General features: G+C 41.5%; 1 protein-coding gene across 1 annotated transcript in view; it reads right to left on the bottom strand.

Moving 5' to 3' along the window:
• CNTNAP2 (contactin associated protein 2) overlaps window positions 1-17,979 on the bottom strand; it is a 1,217,706-nt gene that overhangs the window by 89,765 nt on the left and 1,109,962 nt on the right. Inside the window, exon 21 of the mRNA XM_069461685.1 lies at window positions 17,680-17,773. Coding sequence (XP_069317786.1) covers window positions 17,680-17,773 — 94 coding nt within the window. The remainder of the gene's footprint in view (window positions 1-17,679; window positions 17,774-17,979) is intronic.

Raw genomic sequence — 17,979 nt, 5'->3', positions numbered from 1 at the left:
AGCAAGAAAGTCCACACGACCTTGGACTTCCCAGCCTCCAGAACCATGAACTAAATAAACTTCTTTTCTTTATAAATTGCCCAGTCTCAGGTGTTCTGTTACAGTAACAGAAAATGGACAAAAACAGAAGATATATGCATATTTGTTAAAAACAGTTGCTTTGGGATCAAGATAATTATCAACATGTCCCAGGAAGAGGAGAGCCAACAGAGCACATGGCATGAAATGAAAACAATCTCTTAACTGGTGGCATCTCCCTGGCTGTTGATGTTACCTTGTCAAAGAGCTGAGAGGTACATACAATTACGAGTGAAGTTCAACAATTGTTTTTCTCTATTGACTTTCACCTTTTTTCTATAGTGGCTGTTTAAACTTAGTTTATTGATTTTATTTTTTTCCCTCAGAAAAATAAGGCTGTAATATTGTTTAGCAATGAAAAGAAATGAGCTATCAAGCCATGGAAAGACATGGAGGAAACTTAGACGCATATTACTAAGTGAAAGAAGCCAATCTGAAAAGGCTACATATTGTATGATCCCAACTATAGGACATTCTGGAAGAGGCAAAATATGGAGACAGTAAAAAGATTAATGGTTGCCAGGGGCTGGGGACTGGGGGTGGGGGCCGAATAGGCAGATCACAGAGGATTTTTACGGCAGAGAATCTACTCCTTATGATACCATAATGGTGAGTACATGTCATTATGCATTTGTCCAAACCCATAGAATGAACAACGCCAAGAGATTATACCAAATGTACTGTGTATGGCAAGTATGTAACCCCAAAATAACTACAGTGTGGCAAGATGTTAATAACAGGGGAATCGATGTATGCATGTGGGGAGGGGCAAGGGGGTATATGAGAACTCCCTGTGCTTTCTGCTCAATTTTTCTGTAAACCTAAAACTGCTCTAAAATATGAAGTTAATTAAAAAATTTAAAAAGGCTGTAAAGTTAGATCTTCAAACTATTAAGCCACCCGATGGTAAGTTATTTGCAAGGCCAGGTCACTTTATTTTAAATTAATAACATGACTCCATTTGTACGATGTATTGCCATTAATTTGATGTTAATTTTAATTAAATAACCTTAATATTTAAAAAAGAATGAAAAGATTTTACATGTTTGACGGTTTGATTTATATGACTAATAGTAAGAAAAATCTATTAAAACTTACAGTGTCTTAAAAAATAGTAATTAGGCCCTCAGGAATTAATCGATGCATATGATTTGTGTTGATCCTGTCCTTAGTGTTTGACTTTTCTTTTCTTTGTACTTTCTATTGCACTTCCTGTGTTAACTAGGATTTTAAAGCCAGCTCTCTCTGTGTGTAGGGAGCCCAGGCTGCTGCTCTGCAGGGTTTCAGACGGCCAGGAGACCTCTGTGCGTTCAAAGCTGATGTGAACGCTACAATCAACAAGGGCGATGGAGGAAGAGGAGAGAGAAGAACCTTATCAGAGACTGACATAGTTCCCTTTTTGAAATATCAACTAAATATACAGTTGACCCTTGAAGCAACACGATTTTAAACTGTGAAGGTCCACTTATACGTGGATTTTCTTCTGCCTCTGCCACCCTGAGATGACAGCAAGGCTGATTCCTCCTTCATTTCCTCCTCTTCCTCAGCCTACTCAATGTAAGACGACAAAGATGAAGGCCTTTATGATGATCCATTTCCTCTTAATGAATAGTAAATGTATTTTCTCTTCCTTATGATTTTCTTAATAACATTTTCCTTTCTCTAGCTAAATTCACTGTAAGAATACAGTATTAATACATGGAACATACAAAATGTGTGTTAATCCACTGTTTACGTTATTGGTAAGGCTGCCAGTCAGTAGCAGGCTATTCGTAGTAAACTTTTTGAAGAGTCAAAGTTATACATGGATGTTCGACTGATCAGGGAGTCAGTGCCCCTAACCTCTGTGTTGTTCAAGGGTCAACTGTACAATGTCTATTTCCCAGGGTCTTTTCTCTTTTGTAAAACAAACACAGGCAATAAACTAACCAACAAGCACAGAAAGACCCACCCTTGAATCCTGCTTCTACCACTTGTCAGCTATGACTTGGCACACGTCACCTAAAGTTCTCAGAGCCTCGTTCCTCACACAGCAAGTGGAGGTTCAAGTAGGTGCTTGCTTGCAAGGTTAGGATCAGCGAGAATGCAGTGCCAGGAAAGTGCTTCACACTTTGAAGGCATTTGACGTACATCGTCCTCCATTATACCTGTCTAGTTACTGTAGGCAAGACTGAAGGACAGTCTGCTAAATAAAGTGGACACTGGTGACAAAGGAAAATAGAATAAGGCTTACTTCTGACCTCTGACTTTGCTTTGTCTCCTGAGTTTGTATTATGAATGCTAATTCCTCATAGACAATAAATGTGAACTAGTAGTTTGAGAATGAATTTACCTGGGAGTAGCGTGAATTATGAATTAAAAATGATTAAAACTTTCTTTTAGAAGACTAGCTTCCTTAGGTAAATACACATGATTGTTTTTAACAGCTACATTTAAAGCAGAAAAAAAAAAAAATCTTACATAGACCACGGGATCTATCTTAATTCCAGAGCATGGAGGTGTCACATTCAAAATCTAGCCATGCTTTCTTCCAGAAAACGTGACAGTCACATGAAATATCTGTTGTAAACATTTAATGCTTTTTTTTATAGCAGGATTATTCACATTCTATAGATTTTTAAGAGATGACTCACTCTTCCAAGCAAGCATTTATTTTTCTATGGCTGCTCTATTCTTTCTTCAAACTGCTATGGAATAGCCTGTGGGGAGGCCGGGCTCCCCAAGCATGGCCGTAATGCCGCTGGAGGGACATGTAAAATACTAGCTTATCGGGCTACATTTGCTTCTTCTTTCTACCCTTTCATTGTGTTTTTATCCTTCAGAATATTCAAAAGAAGGGTGACCTGATTTCTCTTCACTCCAATTTATTAACCTTCAAGCTCTCCAACGTTTAAATTCTAGGCCATTGGCAAGATTATGTAAAGGGTCTTTATAGCTCAGATTCCTTTCCCCAAACACTAAGTTCTCCTTCCCTGGACTCTAAGATGCAATGTTGTTGAGTGGCAGCCAGTCTTTGGGTTATAGGAGGCACCATGAAATGTCATATCACAAACCAGAAGTGGAAGATCAGATTCTACCTGGGTAACCTTAGTTGGACTTATTACTCTGTTATGTTGGGTAATAATTCTTCTCTAATCTCCATGGGTATCATGTGTGGTAATAGCTATGGATGAGCTGTTCATACTGCAAAGTAATATATAAATATAATTTATCATCATATTTATGGGACGGAGGTTAAAAATAATAAGTCAATTCTCATTCTTTGTGGTAGGTACCTTTCATGTAGTTGCTGAGAACACTCAATTAGTGAATACTGAACCATTGCTTCTAAAGGAAATACAGGGTTAGGTTCCTACAAGCCTCTGGCCATAACATTTCATGAATCAATTAATGCTTTATCTTGTTTTATGTGGGTTTCTGTATAAAGAAATCTTATTTAATATATATTATTGATTCATTAACATTGAATTCTTGGCTAACAGCACAATAACTCATCCTGAACAAAATTTATCTATTAATAACATGCATTTTCTTCATAAGGCACATCGCAGTCTTCTTGTACTTAGGAGCAATAGACAGCATTTCAGCAATCCACTTAGAGGCCATTTTGAACAGTGAAATCACCAATAAAAAGCCCAAGAATGCAAAAAACATGGCACTAAATAGACTGCAAAAATAATACTTGTTTACGGTATAAGACCTGAAACAAGAAGACAGAGTGTCACTTTATTTGACCTCAGAACGTATACACTGGTGACAAAGTTTTTGCTACACTGAACGTGTCTGTGAATGACCACAAAAGCCTGATGAGTACTATAATACTTTTGGGGTTATAGATAAATTTTAACAAGGAGGTGAATTTGCTACCATGAAATCTATAATAATGATGATTGACTGTATGTACACAAGAAATTTAAAAAATTTCCATGCTGGCCGGGCGCGGTGGCTCACGCCTGTAATCCTAGCACTCTGGGAGGCCGAGGTGGGCGGATCGTTTGAGCTCAGGAGTTCGAGACCAGCCTGAGCAAGAGCGAGACCCCATCTCTACTAAAAATAGAAAGAAATTATATGGACAGCTAAAAATATATATAGAAAAAAAATTAGCCGGGCATGGTGGTGCATGCCTGTAGTCCCAGCTACTCGGGAGGCTGAGACAGGAGGATCGCTTGAGCTCAGGAGTTTGAGGTTGCTGTGAGCTAGGCTAACGCCATGGCACTCACTCTAGCCTGGGCAACAGGGTGAGACTCTGTCTCAAAAAAAAAAAAAAAAAAAAAAAAAAAAAAATTTCCATGCCTTCTGGAATGTTTCTGGATGTCATAATAAGAGGAACTTTGTCTTTCAAAATATTTGTTTATTTCTAAACAATTGGGTGTGCAAATGTATGCTGTGTGTCAATGACGGGTGAGCTGAAGATTTGGGACAGAAATAGGTTCCCTGCTTTTGACAATCTGGTTTAACCAGATACAAAAAAAAAGGCATTAAAACAGAACTTCTGTTCTCTCACTGCATTTTAATAATAAGTAGGGTTTTTGGTTTGCTTTTGTTAATTAAAAATAATTTAATTTTTGAAAATAAGATGGAGAGGTGATGGTACCAATTTGTTTTCAATCAAACGCTTTTTAACCTTTTCATTGTTTATTTGAGTCTTCTTTTTATGAGTGACCTGGTATCAGGGCCAGCAGTTCCTCTATTTGTGTAAGTTAAAAGTCAAAGATCAGATGGAATTGTACTGTCTAAGACATACTAGACACTTCCTATGTGCCAGGCACCGTGATAAGCGCTTTATATTCATAATACCATTTTTTCATCTTCCTAACAAAGCTTATGATATTAGCACTACAAAACTGAAGCCCAGATACATAAGGAACCTGTTCAAACTCCTATAGCAGGTGGGACAGCTGGAATCACAGGCATTCTGACATGACACCCTGGATGGAGCCCAACCCTAAATATACATAATATCCTCTTCCAGCCTAAACTTTATGAAAAGATTTGTTTTTGTAGCTGTTTTATCTAGATGTTGAGAGTGTGTTTTTAGATCATGATGCTGTAATTATTACTTGTTAGAGACACATTTGGATGACAAGCAAAGACTAATAATGACATTGACAGCGTGTTACATTGAAAATGTTCAACTTCCGGCTATGTGACTTGGGCCCAGTCATTTAACCTGCGTGGGCCTCATTTTCCTCAGCTGCAACATGAGACGGTTTCAATAAATTATTTCTTAGCACCTCTTAGGATTCTATAAAGGTAAAAATAATAAAAAACCCCAATAAATTTCTAAGAATGACAGTGAATGCAATTAAAAGAGAATGAGAAGCCAACCTTGAACTATAACTCACGGGGTGAATTTTTTTTGAATAGATTTCCTTCAGCCTTGAGAAGATTTTGGACATTAAGACCGTATTTTCTTTAGGATATGAAACGTTAGACATAACTTCTTCTCTTCAGTTTTGATGTTATGTCTTGCCTATCACTTTAATAAGCTTTCTCATCAGTGTTTTCCTACTGCTTTTGTCCTTACAGTAAAACACAAAGGCAATTGACTAGAAATTCCAATGAACTGTTTGCCATTTGTTCGTTTATCAGTTTTGCTGCCTTCTGCTTTCAGGAGGTAGAGATAAATCACAGAGCAAGACGTTGCCATCAGACACGCTCCTTCAAAGTGGTGGCAGGCACTTCATCTCCCACATTTTCTGTTTTTAGAAGTGCATTATGTTAATCATTCTCTTGGATGATGATGCTAAAAGAACTACAAAATTCTAAGCTGTAAATAAATATTCAATGCTGGTATAATTCCTGATCTCCACGGCTGGGGCAGAGCCCGTGGCTTAATCCTGGCAGGTACTTTTCTCCTCCGTTACTCGCCACCAGGGTCTGGGGCACGAGCCCCTTGGAGACACTAACTAAATTTCATCCCATGAATAAATGACTCCATAGAATAGTGTGGACTAGATCTTCTTTTAGCTTTGTAACTTTTTCTAGTTGAAACTGTTATTGAGGCAATTACACACACGATTGTAAGACATCATACAGAGGGACCCTGTGTGTATTTTGCCCAGTTTCCCTCAGTGGAAACATATTGCGAATCTACAGGACAGTATCACCATCAGGATGTTGACACTGATCCAATCTACTGATCTGATTCGTATTTTGTACTCGTTTGTGTGTTTCATTCTGCGCAGTTTTACCACCTGTGTACGTCTGCGCGGTCAGGACGGTGCAGGAGGCCCCCGCGTGGCCCTTCTGTGACCACGCCGCTGTCCCGTCCCCTCCCTCCTGCCCCCGCACTAACCCTGGGCAATAGTCTATCTTCCATTTCTAAAGTTTTGTCATTTCAAAAACGTTATCAATATATAAATGGAATCATTAGGTATATAAACTTTTGGGATTGGCTTTTTTACCCCCCTTCAGCACAATTCTCTAGAGATTCCTCTAAGTTGTTTTGTGTATCAATAGTTTGTTCCTTTTTCTCACTGAGTAGTATTCCAGTCTATGGACGAACCACCTGTATGACTTTATAATGAAGCTGTATTCTGACATTTTTCTCTTTTGCCTTTCCTTGTAATGACCCATGTCCTAGTCAACCTAAGACATCCATCTGCCTGAGGAGGGAAGCGGGGAGGAAGATGGGAGGTGGGAGGACTTGTTACAGGGGGTGTCCAGTTTCTGCCATCGATGGAATGGTCTTGAATGTGTCCAAAATGGAAGTCTTCATTTTTATCCCCCCAGTCCCTAAACTACTTTTCTCTTGGTGACCCTGATCAAGGCAAATGGCCTCACCATTTAGCCAGCTACTCAGGCCAACACCTTGGGAAATCATCTTCAATATGTCTTTCTTTCACCCACTACATGCAGTCAGTCAGCAAATACTGTGGGCTCTGACTCTGATGTATTCCTAGTCCAAATATTTCTCCATCACCATCACTGCTGTTGCTTTGGTGCAAGCACCACTGTTTCTCACCTGGACTCTACAACAGTATTTTAACTGGTCTCCTGTGGCCATCCTGGCTCTCTATCCACCCACCCTTTTTGCAGTTAATACAGCATCCAGCAGCTGGAATGACCTTTCTATTAATAATACATAAATCGGATTGTGTCACTTACACGCTCAAAGCCTCCTGCAGTTTCGCATCTCATTTGGGACAACATGCAGTCTCTCCACGATGGCCCACAGCTGTACGGTCTGGCTGCCAGCTAACCCCCTGACTTCGTCTGTCTCCTGCCACCCTGTCCCTTGACCACTCTTCTAGCCACACTGGTTTTCTTGCCGCCCTTGAACAAGCCAAGCGTGTCTCTGCCTCACAGCCTCTGTGTTGCCATTCACTCCTGCAAAGTTTTTCCAAAACTGCCCACGTAGCTCCCCTTCTCCCTTCACTTAGGCCACTGCTTAAATGTTCCCTCCTCAAAGAGGACGTCCCTGGCCATCTTGACACTCTCTGTCCCCTAATTCTCCTTTACTTTTCCTCATAGCACTTATCGCTAGTTAACATTTATATTATACAGTTCTTTTCTCATTCTTTGTCTATACCCATTAGAATATATGCTTCATAAGGGGAAGGGAGTTTTCTTTTATTCATTGCTCTATCTCTATCATCTGGTACATATAAGCACTTAACGTACTTTTGAGTGAACAAATGATTTCCCCAAAGTCCTTTACTCACACCGTCTACTACATGAAGGACTCAGCTTGGAGGACCCAGGGCACAGAGTTCTTCTGTGACACAGAGATGGCATCCACCCTTCTAAGCATGGTAGATTGTCTTAGTGGCCCCCCAGGTCTTTACCCCCTCCCGTATCTGTGCCCTTTGCCCTGTGACTTTGCTGTTTTTCCCAGGGACATGCTTCCCACGCACTTTCCCTTTTCCTCGACCCTGGATTTGGCCACATGACTTACTTTAGGCAATCAGATACCGGTGGACTCAAGACCAAAGGCTTGAAAAGTGCTTGCGTGGGGGCTTATGCTCTGTGTCTCTGCCCACACCTCCACAACAGGAACATGCCCACGCTAACTCTCTGGTCCCAGGAGGAAGGTGAAAGATGTACAACAGAACTAGTCAAAGATTAGTTGATTTGCAGATTAGTAAGAAAAATATGATTGTTATTTTAAGCTATTGAGTTTTGGAATTTTGTTAGATGGCACTTTTTTTTTTTTTTGGCCAAGAGCCAATATAGGAAGTAAAAACAAAGATTGTTTTTTTTTTCCTTAAAGTCCAAAAGGACTATGAGAAATAGAAGGGACACAGCAGCAGAGAGGAGAGCCCAGCCGTGGCCCAGGGAGCAGAAAGTGTGTTTATAGAGGATTAGGCCGAGGGCTCTTGCCACGTAGGGGTCTTGCACCATCCTGAGGCAGCCCAGCGTCGCGGAGAGAGGGGAGGTGGTGAGCAGACAGGGTCTCTGGCCCTCACGAGTCTCTCACCTTCGTGTGGCCTGAATCTTGAGACGAAAGCCAGTGACTCTGCCGTGGGGGCCGCCTTGGGGGTGCTGACACCTGCCACGGGGAGGAGGGAGCACGTGACAGAGACTCAGCGTCGCTCTCAAGTGGGAGCTGAGGGGACGGTGAGTAAGCAAGGGGAGTGATGGCAGGTCTCCCTGGGAGCACTGCCTGAGTCAAAGAGAGGGACTCTAAGTGCATCAACCACAAACTTAACCTCCAAGGCCAGAAGGACATCTGGGGACACAGGACACTGAGCTGGAGGTGAGCAGACGCTGGCTGTGCAAACTCAAGGACCAGCATGAATCCGGGTCCCTGCCACCCACCCGTGACACCATCAGATTGCTTAAGCTACGGCATGTCACTGCTCATCCCTTCTGTATTCTATTCTCCTGGTCACCAGCTTATAGAAAGAAGCAGGAGGTGGGCAAGGCCATTTGAGAGACTGAATGTTTTTTTCCAAGAGGGACAGAGCACAACTGGAAGGGAATCTGTAAATGATCAAGTCAGACTCAGCTTTAAACCAGACTGGACATTTGGTTTCTTTGCCTTTGCTACCCCAAGGAACACGAGATCATCACAGACAAATAGAGACGCTGCATCTTCTCTGCGTATCCAAGTTGTTTTGTGCATTACAACGTGCACCTCTGTGATAACCATAGCAACCTCCTATGTGGTCTCCCTCCCTGTTATGCATTTTCCGCTCCGCAGGTGGTGTTATCCAGCGGAAGTGTCAATCTGATCAGGTTATTCTCCTGATAAGAAAAATCCTTCCTTGACTCCCTTTCACATCCGGGATAACACTAAAACCTTAATGTGGCTTATAAATAAATCTGCAATATGGCAGGTGCTGTAGGTGCCCTGCATTCCCCTCTGTCTGGCCCCAGAGGTCACGGACTGGGATTCCCTGTCCTCTGCACTTCCTCTGACCTCGGGAGTGCAGAGTACGAATGAGGGCAAGTCAGAAGTGCTGGGGAGTTAGTCCTGCTAGAAGCAGCCATCACCAGTGTGGGACGGGGACGAGGAAGAGAAATGCCCTGGCTTCCTCATGCCTCCCTTGAGACCCCGAAGGCATGTCCTGCACGGTCTCCCAGAGCTCCCCAGTGGGATTGTGCTGCAGTGGCCACAATGGGGAGTAGCTTGATGATGCTCCATTCCTTTCCCTGTTTCATCTCTCTACTCCCCTGTGTTTTATGGGATTATCTCCCAGGTAAACTTCCTGTATTCAAATCCACTTCTCAAGGATTTCTTTTGAGAGAACCCAAAACAAGATAGGTGGTCATATAATGTATCAATCCACACAGGGTCACATTTTCAGAGTGAAGGGGGCACTACCAGTGATTTACTCTTGTCCTGGCAGGAGTAAATCAGGACTGCCCTGGGCAAAGTTGGGTATTTGGCCCTACTTATGAAGCCTGCTTCCGGCTGAACCCTGCCTACTACTGTTGCATTCTTCTCACTTGCCTCTTCACATCCTAGTTTCAACCAGTCTGAATGAAACTTGTGGCTCCTCAAATTTCCCTCATAGCACCTTGTGTCTCCAAAGATGGTCCCAACCATACCTCCTCTCGCACATGCTCCTTTGCAAACTGACCTTGCCACTATGACTCAAAAGGCAGAGTCTGCTTCCTCTCTCCTGGAATATGGGCTGGAGTCCAGATTTTAGCCAATAGCATGGGGCAAAAGTGATGTGTGTGACTACTGAGGCTGGCTCTCAGAGACCCCCAGCTTCTATCTTTGTTCTTTGGCATGTTCCTTCTTGGAGCCCAGCCGCCATTCTGGGAGGTAGCACAAGCAGCTCTCCGGAGAGAACTGAGCCCCTGGCTGGCAGCCCAGCAGACTCCTGGGCAGCTGGCACTTGTTCCCTGCCACAGGAGTGAGGCTATTTTGGACCGTCCAGTCATCCTTACACCCCAGCTGAAATCACACGAAGCAGAACCACCACCCTGTCAGCCCATAAAATTGTGAAAAATAATAAGTTACTGTGTGAAGACACAAAGTATTGGGTGGTTTATTACGCAGCCATGGAGAATTGAACCTTGCTCCTGCTTTCTGCCCACTTCACCCCATTCCTTTGCCAAGATAATTCTAACTTGTCTTTAGGCTCTCAGCTTCCCTGTCACCTCCTCTGTATGTTTCCCCTCATTCCTGGACTGGGTTAAGTGCCCCTCCCACTTGCTCCCAAGAATCCTAGACATTCATCTTCCATTTATCCTGTCCCTTGTCCTTTCACTTCTAATTACATTTTCAATGTCTTCTCTTGTCTTTCAGGTAGAACATAAGCCCTAAAACTGTGACCCAGTGTGGATCAATAAATTGTATGATCACCTATCTTGTTTTGGGTTATTCCAAGAGAAACACTTGAGAATTAGATTTGAATACATGAAGTTTCCAAAGTCAGAAACTGTGTCTGTCTTGGGTACCATGGATATTCTAGAGACTTATACAAAGCCTGGCACCTGACATACAATAAGTATATGCTTTTTTGATTATGGTTGAATAAAAATAACTCATATTTATTATACACACACTATGTGGCAGATACTGTGCTACCTGCTAAACATGTATTATTTTGTTGAATCCTGTGACGTAGGGACCATTGCTATTCCTATGTTACACATGAGGAAACAGATACACAGAACGTTAAATAACTCGCCAATGTCATACTGTTGGCAGATGGTAGAGTAAGAGAGCAAACTCAAGGGCAGAATAGCAAGTCTGTACAAGTCTGTTCTCACCTGCAATCCTTATGTATCAGTTAGGACAGGTTAGGCTGTGCCACAGTAACAAACAGCACCACAAACAGCACTGCCAACAGTCTTGGCGGCTTAGCAAAGCGAAGGGTTTTTTCTTTCTTCTGCTATGTGTTCATCACAAGTCAAAAGGGTTCTCTGTTCATTGTGTTCACGGAGGGACCCAGGTTGATGGAACAACCACTGTCTGAAGTTTTCCAGTCACCATGCCAAAGGGCTAAAAGGACTCTAGAGGGTCTCAAATCACCAATTAACTGTTCTAGTCCAGAAATCACACGTGTCTCTTTCACTCATAACTCTTTGGCCAGAAACAGTCAGTGCCCACCACAGTGCACTACTTCACCACCAAATGAAGATCTAAGTATGTCATTTCCTGCTCTGGGAGGAGGCTTTGTCAAGTTCCAGAAAGTTTTGGAAATACTTAAAGATTTTTCTTTCATCAATAGATAGTAGTATAGGGTCACAATATTCACTATTTGGATTATAAAAGGAATCATATAGTGCCTACTAATAGGTACATCTTCTACTGGAGTTGCTTTGGATACTGGCAGTTTGGCAAATATAGGATCTGGGACCAATACAACTTACAAACTATGTTCAGTTCAAGCAGACAGAGTTTACCTTTCATTTCACCACCCTAGACATTGCCACTGACAGCCAGTCATGGTCAATAAAGCAACGATTACTCTGCATTAGTGTTCAACTTCTTTCCAAGCACAGCCTACCAAGTTTACATAAATTGTCTTTTTATTATAGATCTACTTCATTATGATTTTATATTACTATGATGTATAGCAATGGCACAAATAGTTAATTTGAAAAATATAATAGTAAAAGAGGGCTCAGAAATAACATTCTAAAATTAAAATTAAAATAAATGCTCTCATCTTGAAAACAGAGGCTATTTAGTAACACAGAATTTACAGTGATATGATAAGCAGTATATATATCAGCATTCTTCTAAATCCATATCTATAATATATCCATAACAGTGTATGATACCCAGGAACCCTGAATATAATTACCCTCTTAGCAAACGGAACGGGAGACCCCTCTCTACTTTAATATTGCATTCTTTCTTTTGTATAAAAGAAAATTACTTCCACCATAAATACTAAAGTGTCAAGGGTATTTAGACTGCGTCTAATCTGTTTTTCCTCAATTCAGAAAACTTTTTAACGTAGGGGACAAATTTACATTTAGTCTTTGCTGAATACTCTCAATGATGGGGAGTTTATTACCTCAAAGTAGAGGCCACTCATTTTTGCAGAGCCCTAATTATTAAGACGTTCTTTCTCATCTGGAGCTGAAATTTTCCTTCCCACAACTTCCACTCACTGGTCTCCATCAGTCCCTCTTTTTCTGAATGAATATTCCCAAGTTTTCTGATTTTTCCTTTATGAGTCTTGTGTCTGTCTAGTCTTCTCCTCAGAAGATTAACGTCCTTGCTCTGGACAACATTCTCCTATTAGTATAGCTGAGGATCATAGTCATCTGAGAATCCATCATCGTGTAATGTTGGCTCATACAAAACTTTCACCAAACCCACTCTCTTTGTTTTTCATGATACCAGGAGTCTCTCATCTTCTATTTCAGTGCTTGCCTTCGTGTGTGTGTGTGTGTGTGTGCGCGCGCGCAAGTGCAGGAATTAAGCTTATCTCTATTATATTTCATCTCACCATTTTTATCCCATCTTTCTGCCTGTCAAGATGCCTTTGAAGTGTTGTTTATCACCCAGTGTATTAAGCCACCCCTCTCGGCTTTGTGTCATTTGCAAACTTAATAAACCTGCTATTTGTGTCTTTATTCGAGGCATTGATAGAAATGGTGAAAAAGACATGAGCGAACAAAGGACTCTGCTTTAGGCTTCAAATTATATTTCTCTTCCTTGATTTAAAGATTTCTTGAGAGACTATTAAATCAGTTGCTGAAAACCAGATACATAAATCTATGACCTCACTCAGCTGGCATGTGGTAAAAGATAGATATAACTAGGTCTGGTGAAATTTCTACTTCATGAACCTTTGCTGATTGTGAGTGATCCTGAATTCCTTCTAGAAGGATTCAGACTTATGTAAGAATTCACTCTAAAATTTTGCTGTTGGTTAATAGTGATCACATTTTTATTTCTAGAATATTTTCCTCCATTCCCTTTATAAAGATCACCCTTGTCCTTGATTAAGTAGCCTTTCTTCCATCCTTTTTATGCATCATTTTCAAAGCAGTGCTCATCAAAGAGCTCAGTGTGGAGTCATACTGTGTATTTAGAGCCATCTTGTTTTCCTTCTTCTATGGGGTCAGTTTCCGATTAGCAGCTGACCAAGCAAAGCAACAACTTGGGGGCATCAGTCTCTAGGGGGTGTCAAAACCTGGCTGGAGAATACATGATATCTGTTGCAAGTTCAATACTGTATGTCTGTACAGATGGATGTTTACACAGCTGGGGAAAGCAAATGGGTTGTCTCTCACTGAAGTATATGTCACTTTCAAAGGAAAATTTAAAAATGCTCCTTCCCATCCTGCCCCTACCAAATGATCAAATATCAAAGGACTCTTGGCTTGAAGGGGTGGCCAGCGATTAGCCTTCCCAGGCACCCACACGGTTTTTTTGTGTCCTCACTGACTCCTTCTATCATATTAATGGAATTTTATCTTCAAAGTATTCAATCCCTTTCTCGCTCCTTCATCATTCAGGAAGATGCAGGTATTACCAGGAAGCAAAGTGTAGGTTTGGTGACACACGTACTGTTCAAATCCCAGCGTCACCATCGACTAGCGGGGTTGGTTTAAGCCAGTGCTTCTTAACTGGTGGGGATTTTGCCTTCCTCGGGGAACATGTGGCAATGTCTGGAGACATTTTTGATTGTTACAACTGGGATGTGCTCATGTATCTAGTGAGTAAAGGCCAGGGATGCTGACAAACATCCCACAATGCACAGGACGACCCCATAACAAAGAATTTTCTCACTCAAAATGTCAATAGTGCTGCTTTTGGGAAACACTGCTTTGAGGACAAAACTGAACCATTCTGAGCCTTGGTATCTTCCTTGTTACAATGAGGGTAACGAGGGTCTGGCGTGGTGTGGGGGAACATAGATAGTGCTGTACTTACAGCATATGGTGTAATGACCGACACATAGCCAGCTCAAACACGGTAATTACACTCATTGTTTATGTACTAGGCATTGCGTCGGATACTTCTTAAGATGTCATTAGCTTATACTAAAAAAGTAGTTTATTTACTCCAAAAATATTTTTTTGAGCTCTTTCTATACGCTAGGCACTGATCTGGCTGCTGCAAGTAGATTAGTTAAAAAAGAAAGCGATCTCCACTCTCAGGGAGCTAAAAACCTGCAAGTTGGTATCTGTGTTCCCCATTTTGCAACCGAGAGAACCCAGGCTCTGAGAGGTGGAAGTGACAAGTCACAGGCTCAACGTCTCCATGCTAACAGAGGCAGGCCTGGATTCAAGTCTCACCAGCCCTGCCTGATTCCAAAGCCCGCATTCTTTCTACTCTGTTATTGTCAGACGCCTGCTTTTAGAAAACCAGGTTGGGAGCTGTGTGAGGACTGCAAATCTCACCTCTGAGCATTGATTATGTTAGCATTATCGTCCATACTCTCTTACTCTGGCATACTTCTACAATATGGTCTTTTTGTTGCTTTCCTCTTTTACTCTTTATTAATTCAACAAATATTTAGTGAACACTTGCTCCTCGTTAGGGTACAGTGGAACTATGAGACACTATCTGCAGGAGCTCACGGTCTAGCGGGGTAGGGGTCTATCTCTGCTAGGAGTCAGCGCACTGAGGGCCCCTAGCAGCAGCCCTCACGTACCCTTGTGTGCATGATGCCACCTTGACCTCGGTCGGGATCGTGGACTTCCTTACAGGTGTGTGCTTTCCCTAACTCATCACCACATGCACAGTTAGTGTATGTGCACAGCACAATTTTCCTTTGGTGTGCAAAAAATTCTGGGTGTATCATTCATACATCCGAGGCTTATGTTATGCCTTTAGCTTGGTACAGATTTATAGCACAGTAAGTTCTCAGTTGTAGACGATGTTGCCTTTATGACATTATTTGTTCATGACCTTGATAGTCCATGCCATGTTGTACATTGTAATTTGGATTTAGTCGCATAGCCTGAATTATTGATGAGCCAAAGAGTGCTAATAATAGTGAGGGAACCTAGCAATCACCCAACATTCCCATCAAAGCTTGACTTTGTGGGTTTTACAAAGTAATAAAGTCCGTTGTTTCAGGACTTTAGGAATGTCAAAGGATAGTATCTTTAGGAATATCATAGCATCATAATGTAGAGTTTGTTTTGATGGAATCATTATGGCCTGGAAGAAGCAGTTAACATTTCAAATTATTCTTGACTGAATTGTAGGAATACATATGGTGGCATTTGGGCACTCACCAACATCTCAGGATGCATGACTTATGAATGCCAAGGGCCTACTCCACTGAACAGCCATTTTTACTTGCTAATTGATGGCATCACTCGACTTTCAATTGCATCTCTTCTTCTGCAGCTTAACCATGCATGACAAGTTCTCCTGATCTACTTAAGACCATAGATTCTCAGTAGAGACACCAAGCTTCAAAACTCTACTTGACTACATACTAGTTGAATAACCACTGTCAAAATAACCTCCCACTGCCTCAGTTTTCTCATCTATAAAATGGGGATAATAATCATAGGTCTTGTTTCTTTGGATCATTGTGACATTATGTTGTCACATTTACAGGTGTAATATGTAACGCCGTAAGTCTCTGCCTTCTATTCTTGTTCATGTACAATAAAAATGGTGAGTGAGGAATCTACAGGCTAGTAGGCCTGTACTGCCCTAGAAGACCACATGCCCAGTAAGACAGACAGTAGAGCGTGGGAACTGATCAGTCGAAGGGAGGAATTGAAGAAGGAATAAAGACTAAAATCGCTTGATCATTGGGCCTTAGATATTGCATGGTAGAAAGGACAAGTAAATAGCTACTACTTAATCCCTTGCATCCTAAAAACAGCACCCAGGCATGGTCTCAACTCTAGCTTTGGATTACCTAACCCCAATGTCCTTATCTGAGTTTTCTCCAACATTTCCTATAGTTGCTGTATTTTAAAGATCTTATCACTATTTTTACTGTGTGTTCCTGGTTCTAAACCCAGAAATGCCTTTTGCTCTCGGCCACATTCTGGCATGAGATATCGGCCTTATCCCTCAACTGGTCCACCTCAGCACTCACATCTCCTGCCAAAATCATTCTGTCTTTCTCTTTCCATTTCTGAGTGAACCATGACAGGGATTATAGCACAGAAAAGGGCTACCTCGATGTCTGACTCTCTGGATTCACGTCTTGGTTCTGCCACTTATTACCTAGGTGACCTTGGGCAAGTTATTCAGCCTCTTTGTGCTTCACTATTCTCATCTAAAAAGTGGGGATAATAAATTCGATTGCCTCATGCAATTGCTATGAAGATTATGAGTTAATACACCTAAATTTCTTAAAATGCAGCCTGGCCTGCAGCATATCTTACATAAGTGTACAATATTATTTTTATTATAGCTTCACTGTGCTATTCACTGCTCATTTTCTGTGTACCCCCCCACCTACATTTATAAATGAGTGATTTTTTACCATTAATGCTATTCTGATACCACTACCCACTGGGTGCATAGTGACCTCCCTCCCTGCCTGCACATTACGATTATTTTACTATTTCCATTTTGGGTTCACCATACACAGCCTCATATTAAAACAAATTCCATTGGCTTCATATTAAACATTTGAAAACAGTTAACTAATCATATCTATATTTTAATCTAGATAGAGCTAATCTCCTACAGTGAACAGAAGAGCAAGGGTGACTCCTAAATTCACAGTCACACATGGGGAAGGTGCTCTCTCACACCTGTTGATTCTTACTGGCCTTTTCATTTGCAAATAATATCAGGGAGCTTCCTTGTGAGTAGAGGAAGAGAGAACAATGCTGATATGCTTAGACAAACAAAATGTTAAATTAAATATTGCTAGTAGGTGGAGGTCTTTAATAAATGAAATTTTACATCAAGAAGCCTAGAGCAGAAAGTTGGCTTCGCTTGTGTTGTAGTTTACACCACACACCAAATAACACTGGTTCCAATACCATCGTTGACTTAGAAGCCCCCAGCACTAATCACAGTGTGTTTCAAAGGTGAATTCGTAGCTTTAGAAAGATGATTTGATAACACTTCTCTTGAGCATCACAGAGAACAACCACATAACTTTTCTTACACGGAGTAGATATTTGGGACTGACTCCCAAATTTATCTGGTAGTTTTAAAAGCCAAATTCACATTACCCAAAGCAATCCTTATACCAAATGTATTCTTAACACACATTTATACCTAAAGAACCAAATCCTTACCTATAACTTTTCCTAGAAAGAGCGACTTGGGAGAGTTGAAGAGGTTGTCAGATGAACTGGGGAGGTGGTAACTCACAGAAGGGTAATGATCGAGCTGCAGGAAGAAAGCAAGAGACATGTTTAGGAGCTTGTCACCGTGCTGCACCGGAATCACATCTTCCCTGGGGGGATGACATCACTCTTTGAACCCTGATTTCTGGATAACTCACTTCATCAGCACTGACTCTGAAATACCAGCCTGAGAAAATGGAAGTCTCTCTCTTCCTTTGCTGGGGTTATTTGAAAACAGCTGGAGCTTGG

Source organism: Eulemur rufifrons, chromosome 29 (assembly GCF_041146395.1).
Source record: "Eulemur rufifrons isolate Redbay chromosome 29, OSU_ERuf_1, whole genome shotgun sequence".
In the NCBI taxonomy this organism is placed as follows: domain Eukaryota; kingdom Metazoa; phylum Chordata; class Mammalia; order Primates; family Lemuridae; genus Eulemur; species Eulemur rufifrons.
Note: the sequence above shows the minus strand (reverse complement) of the source record. Positions and strands in the feature narration are given on the sequence as shown.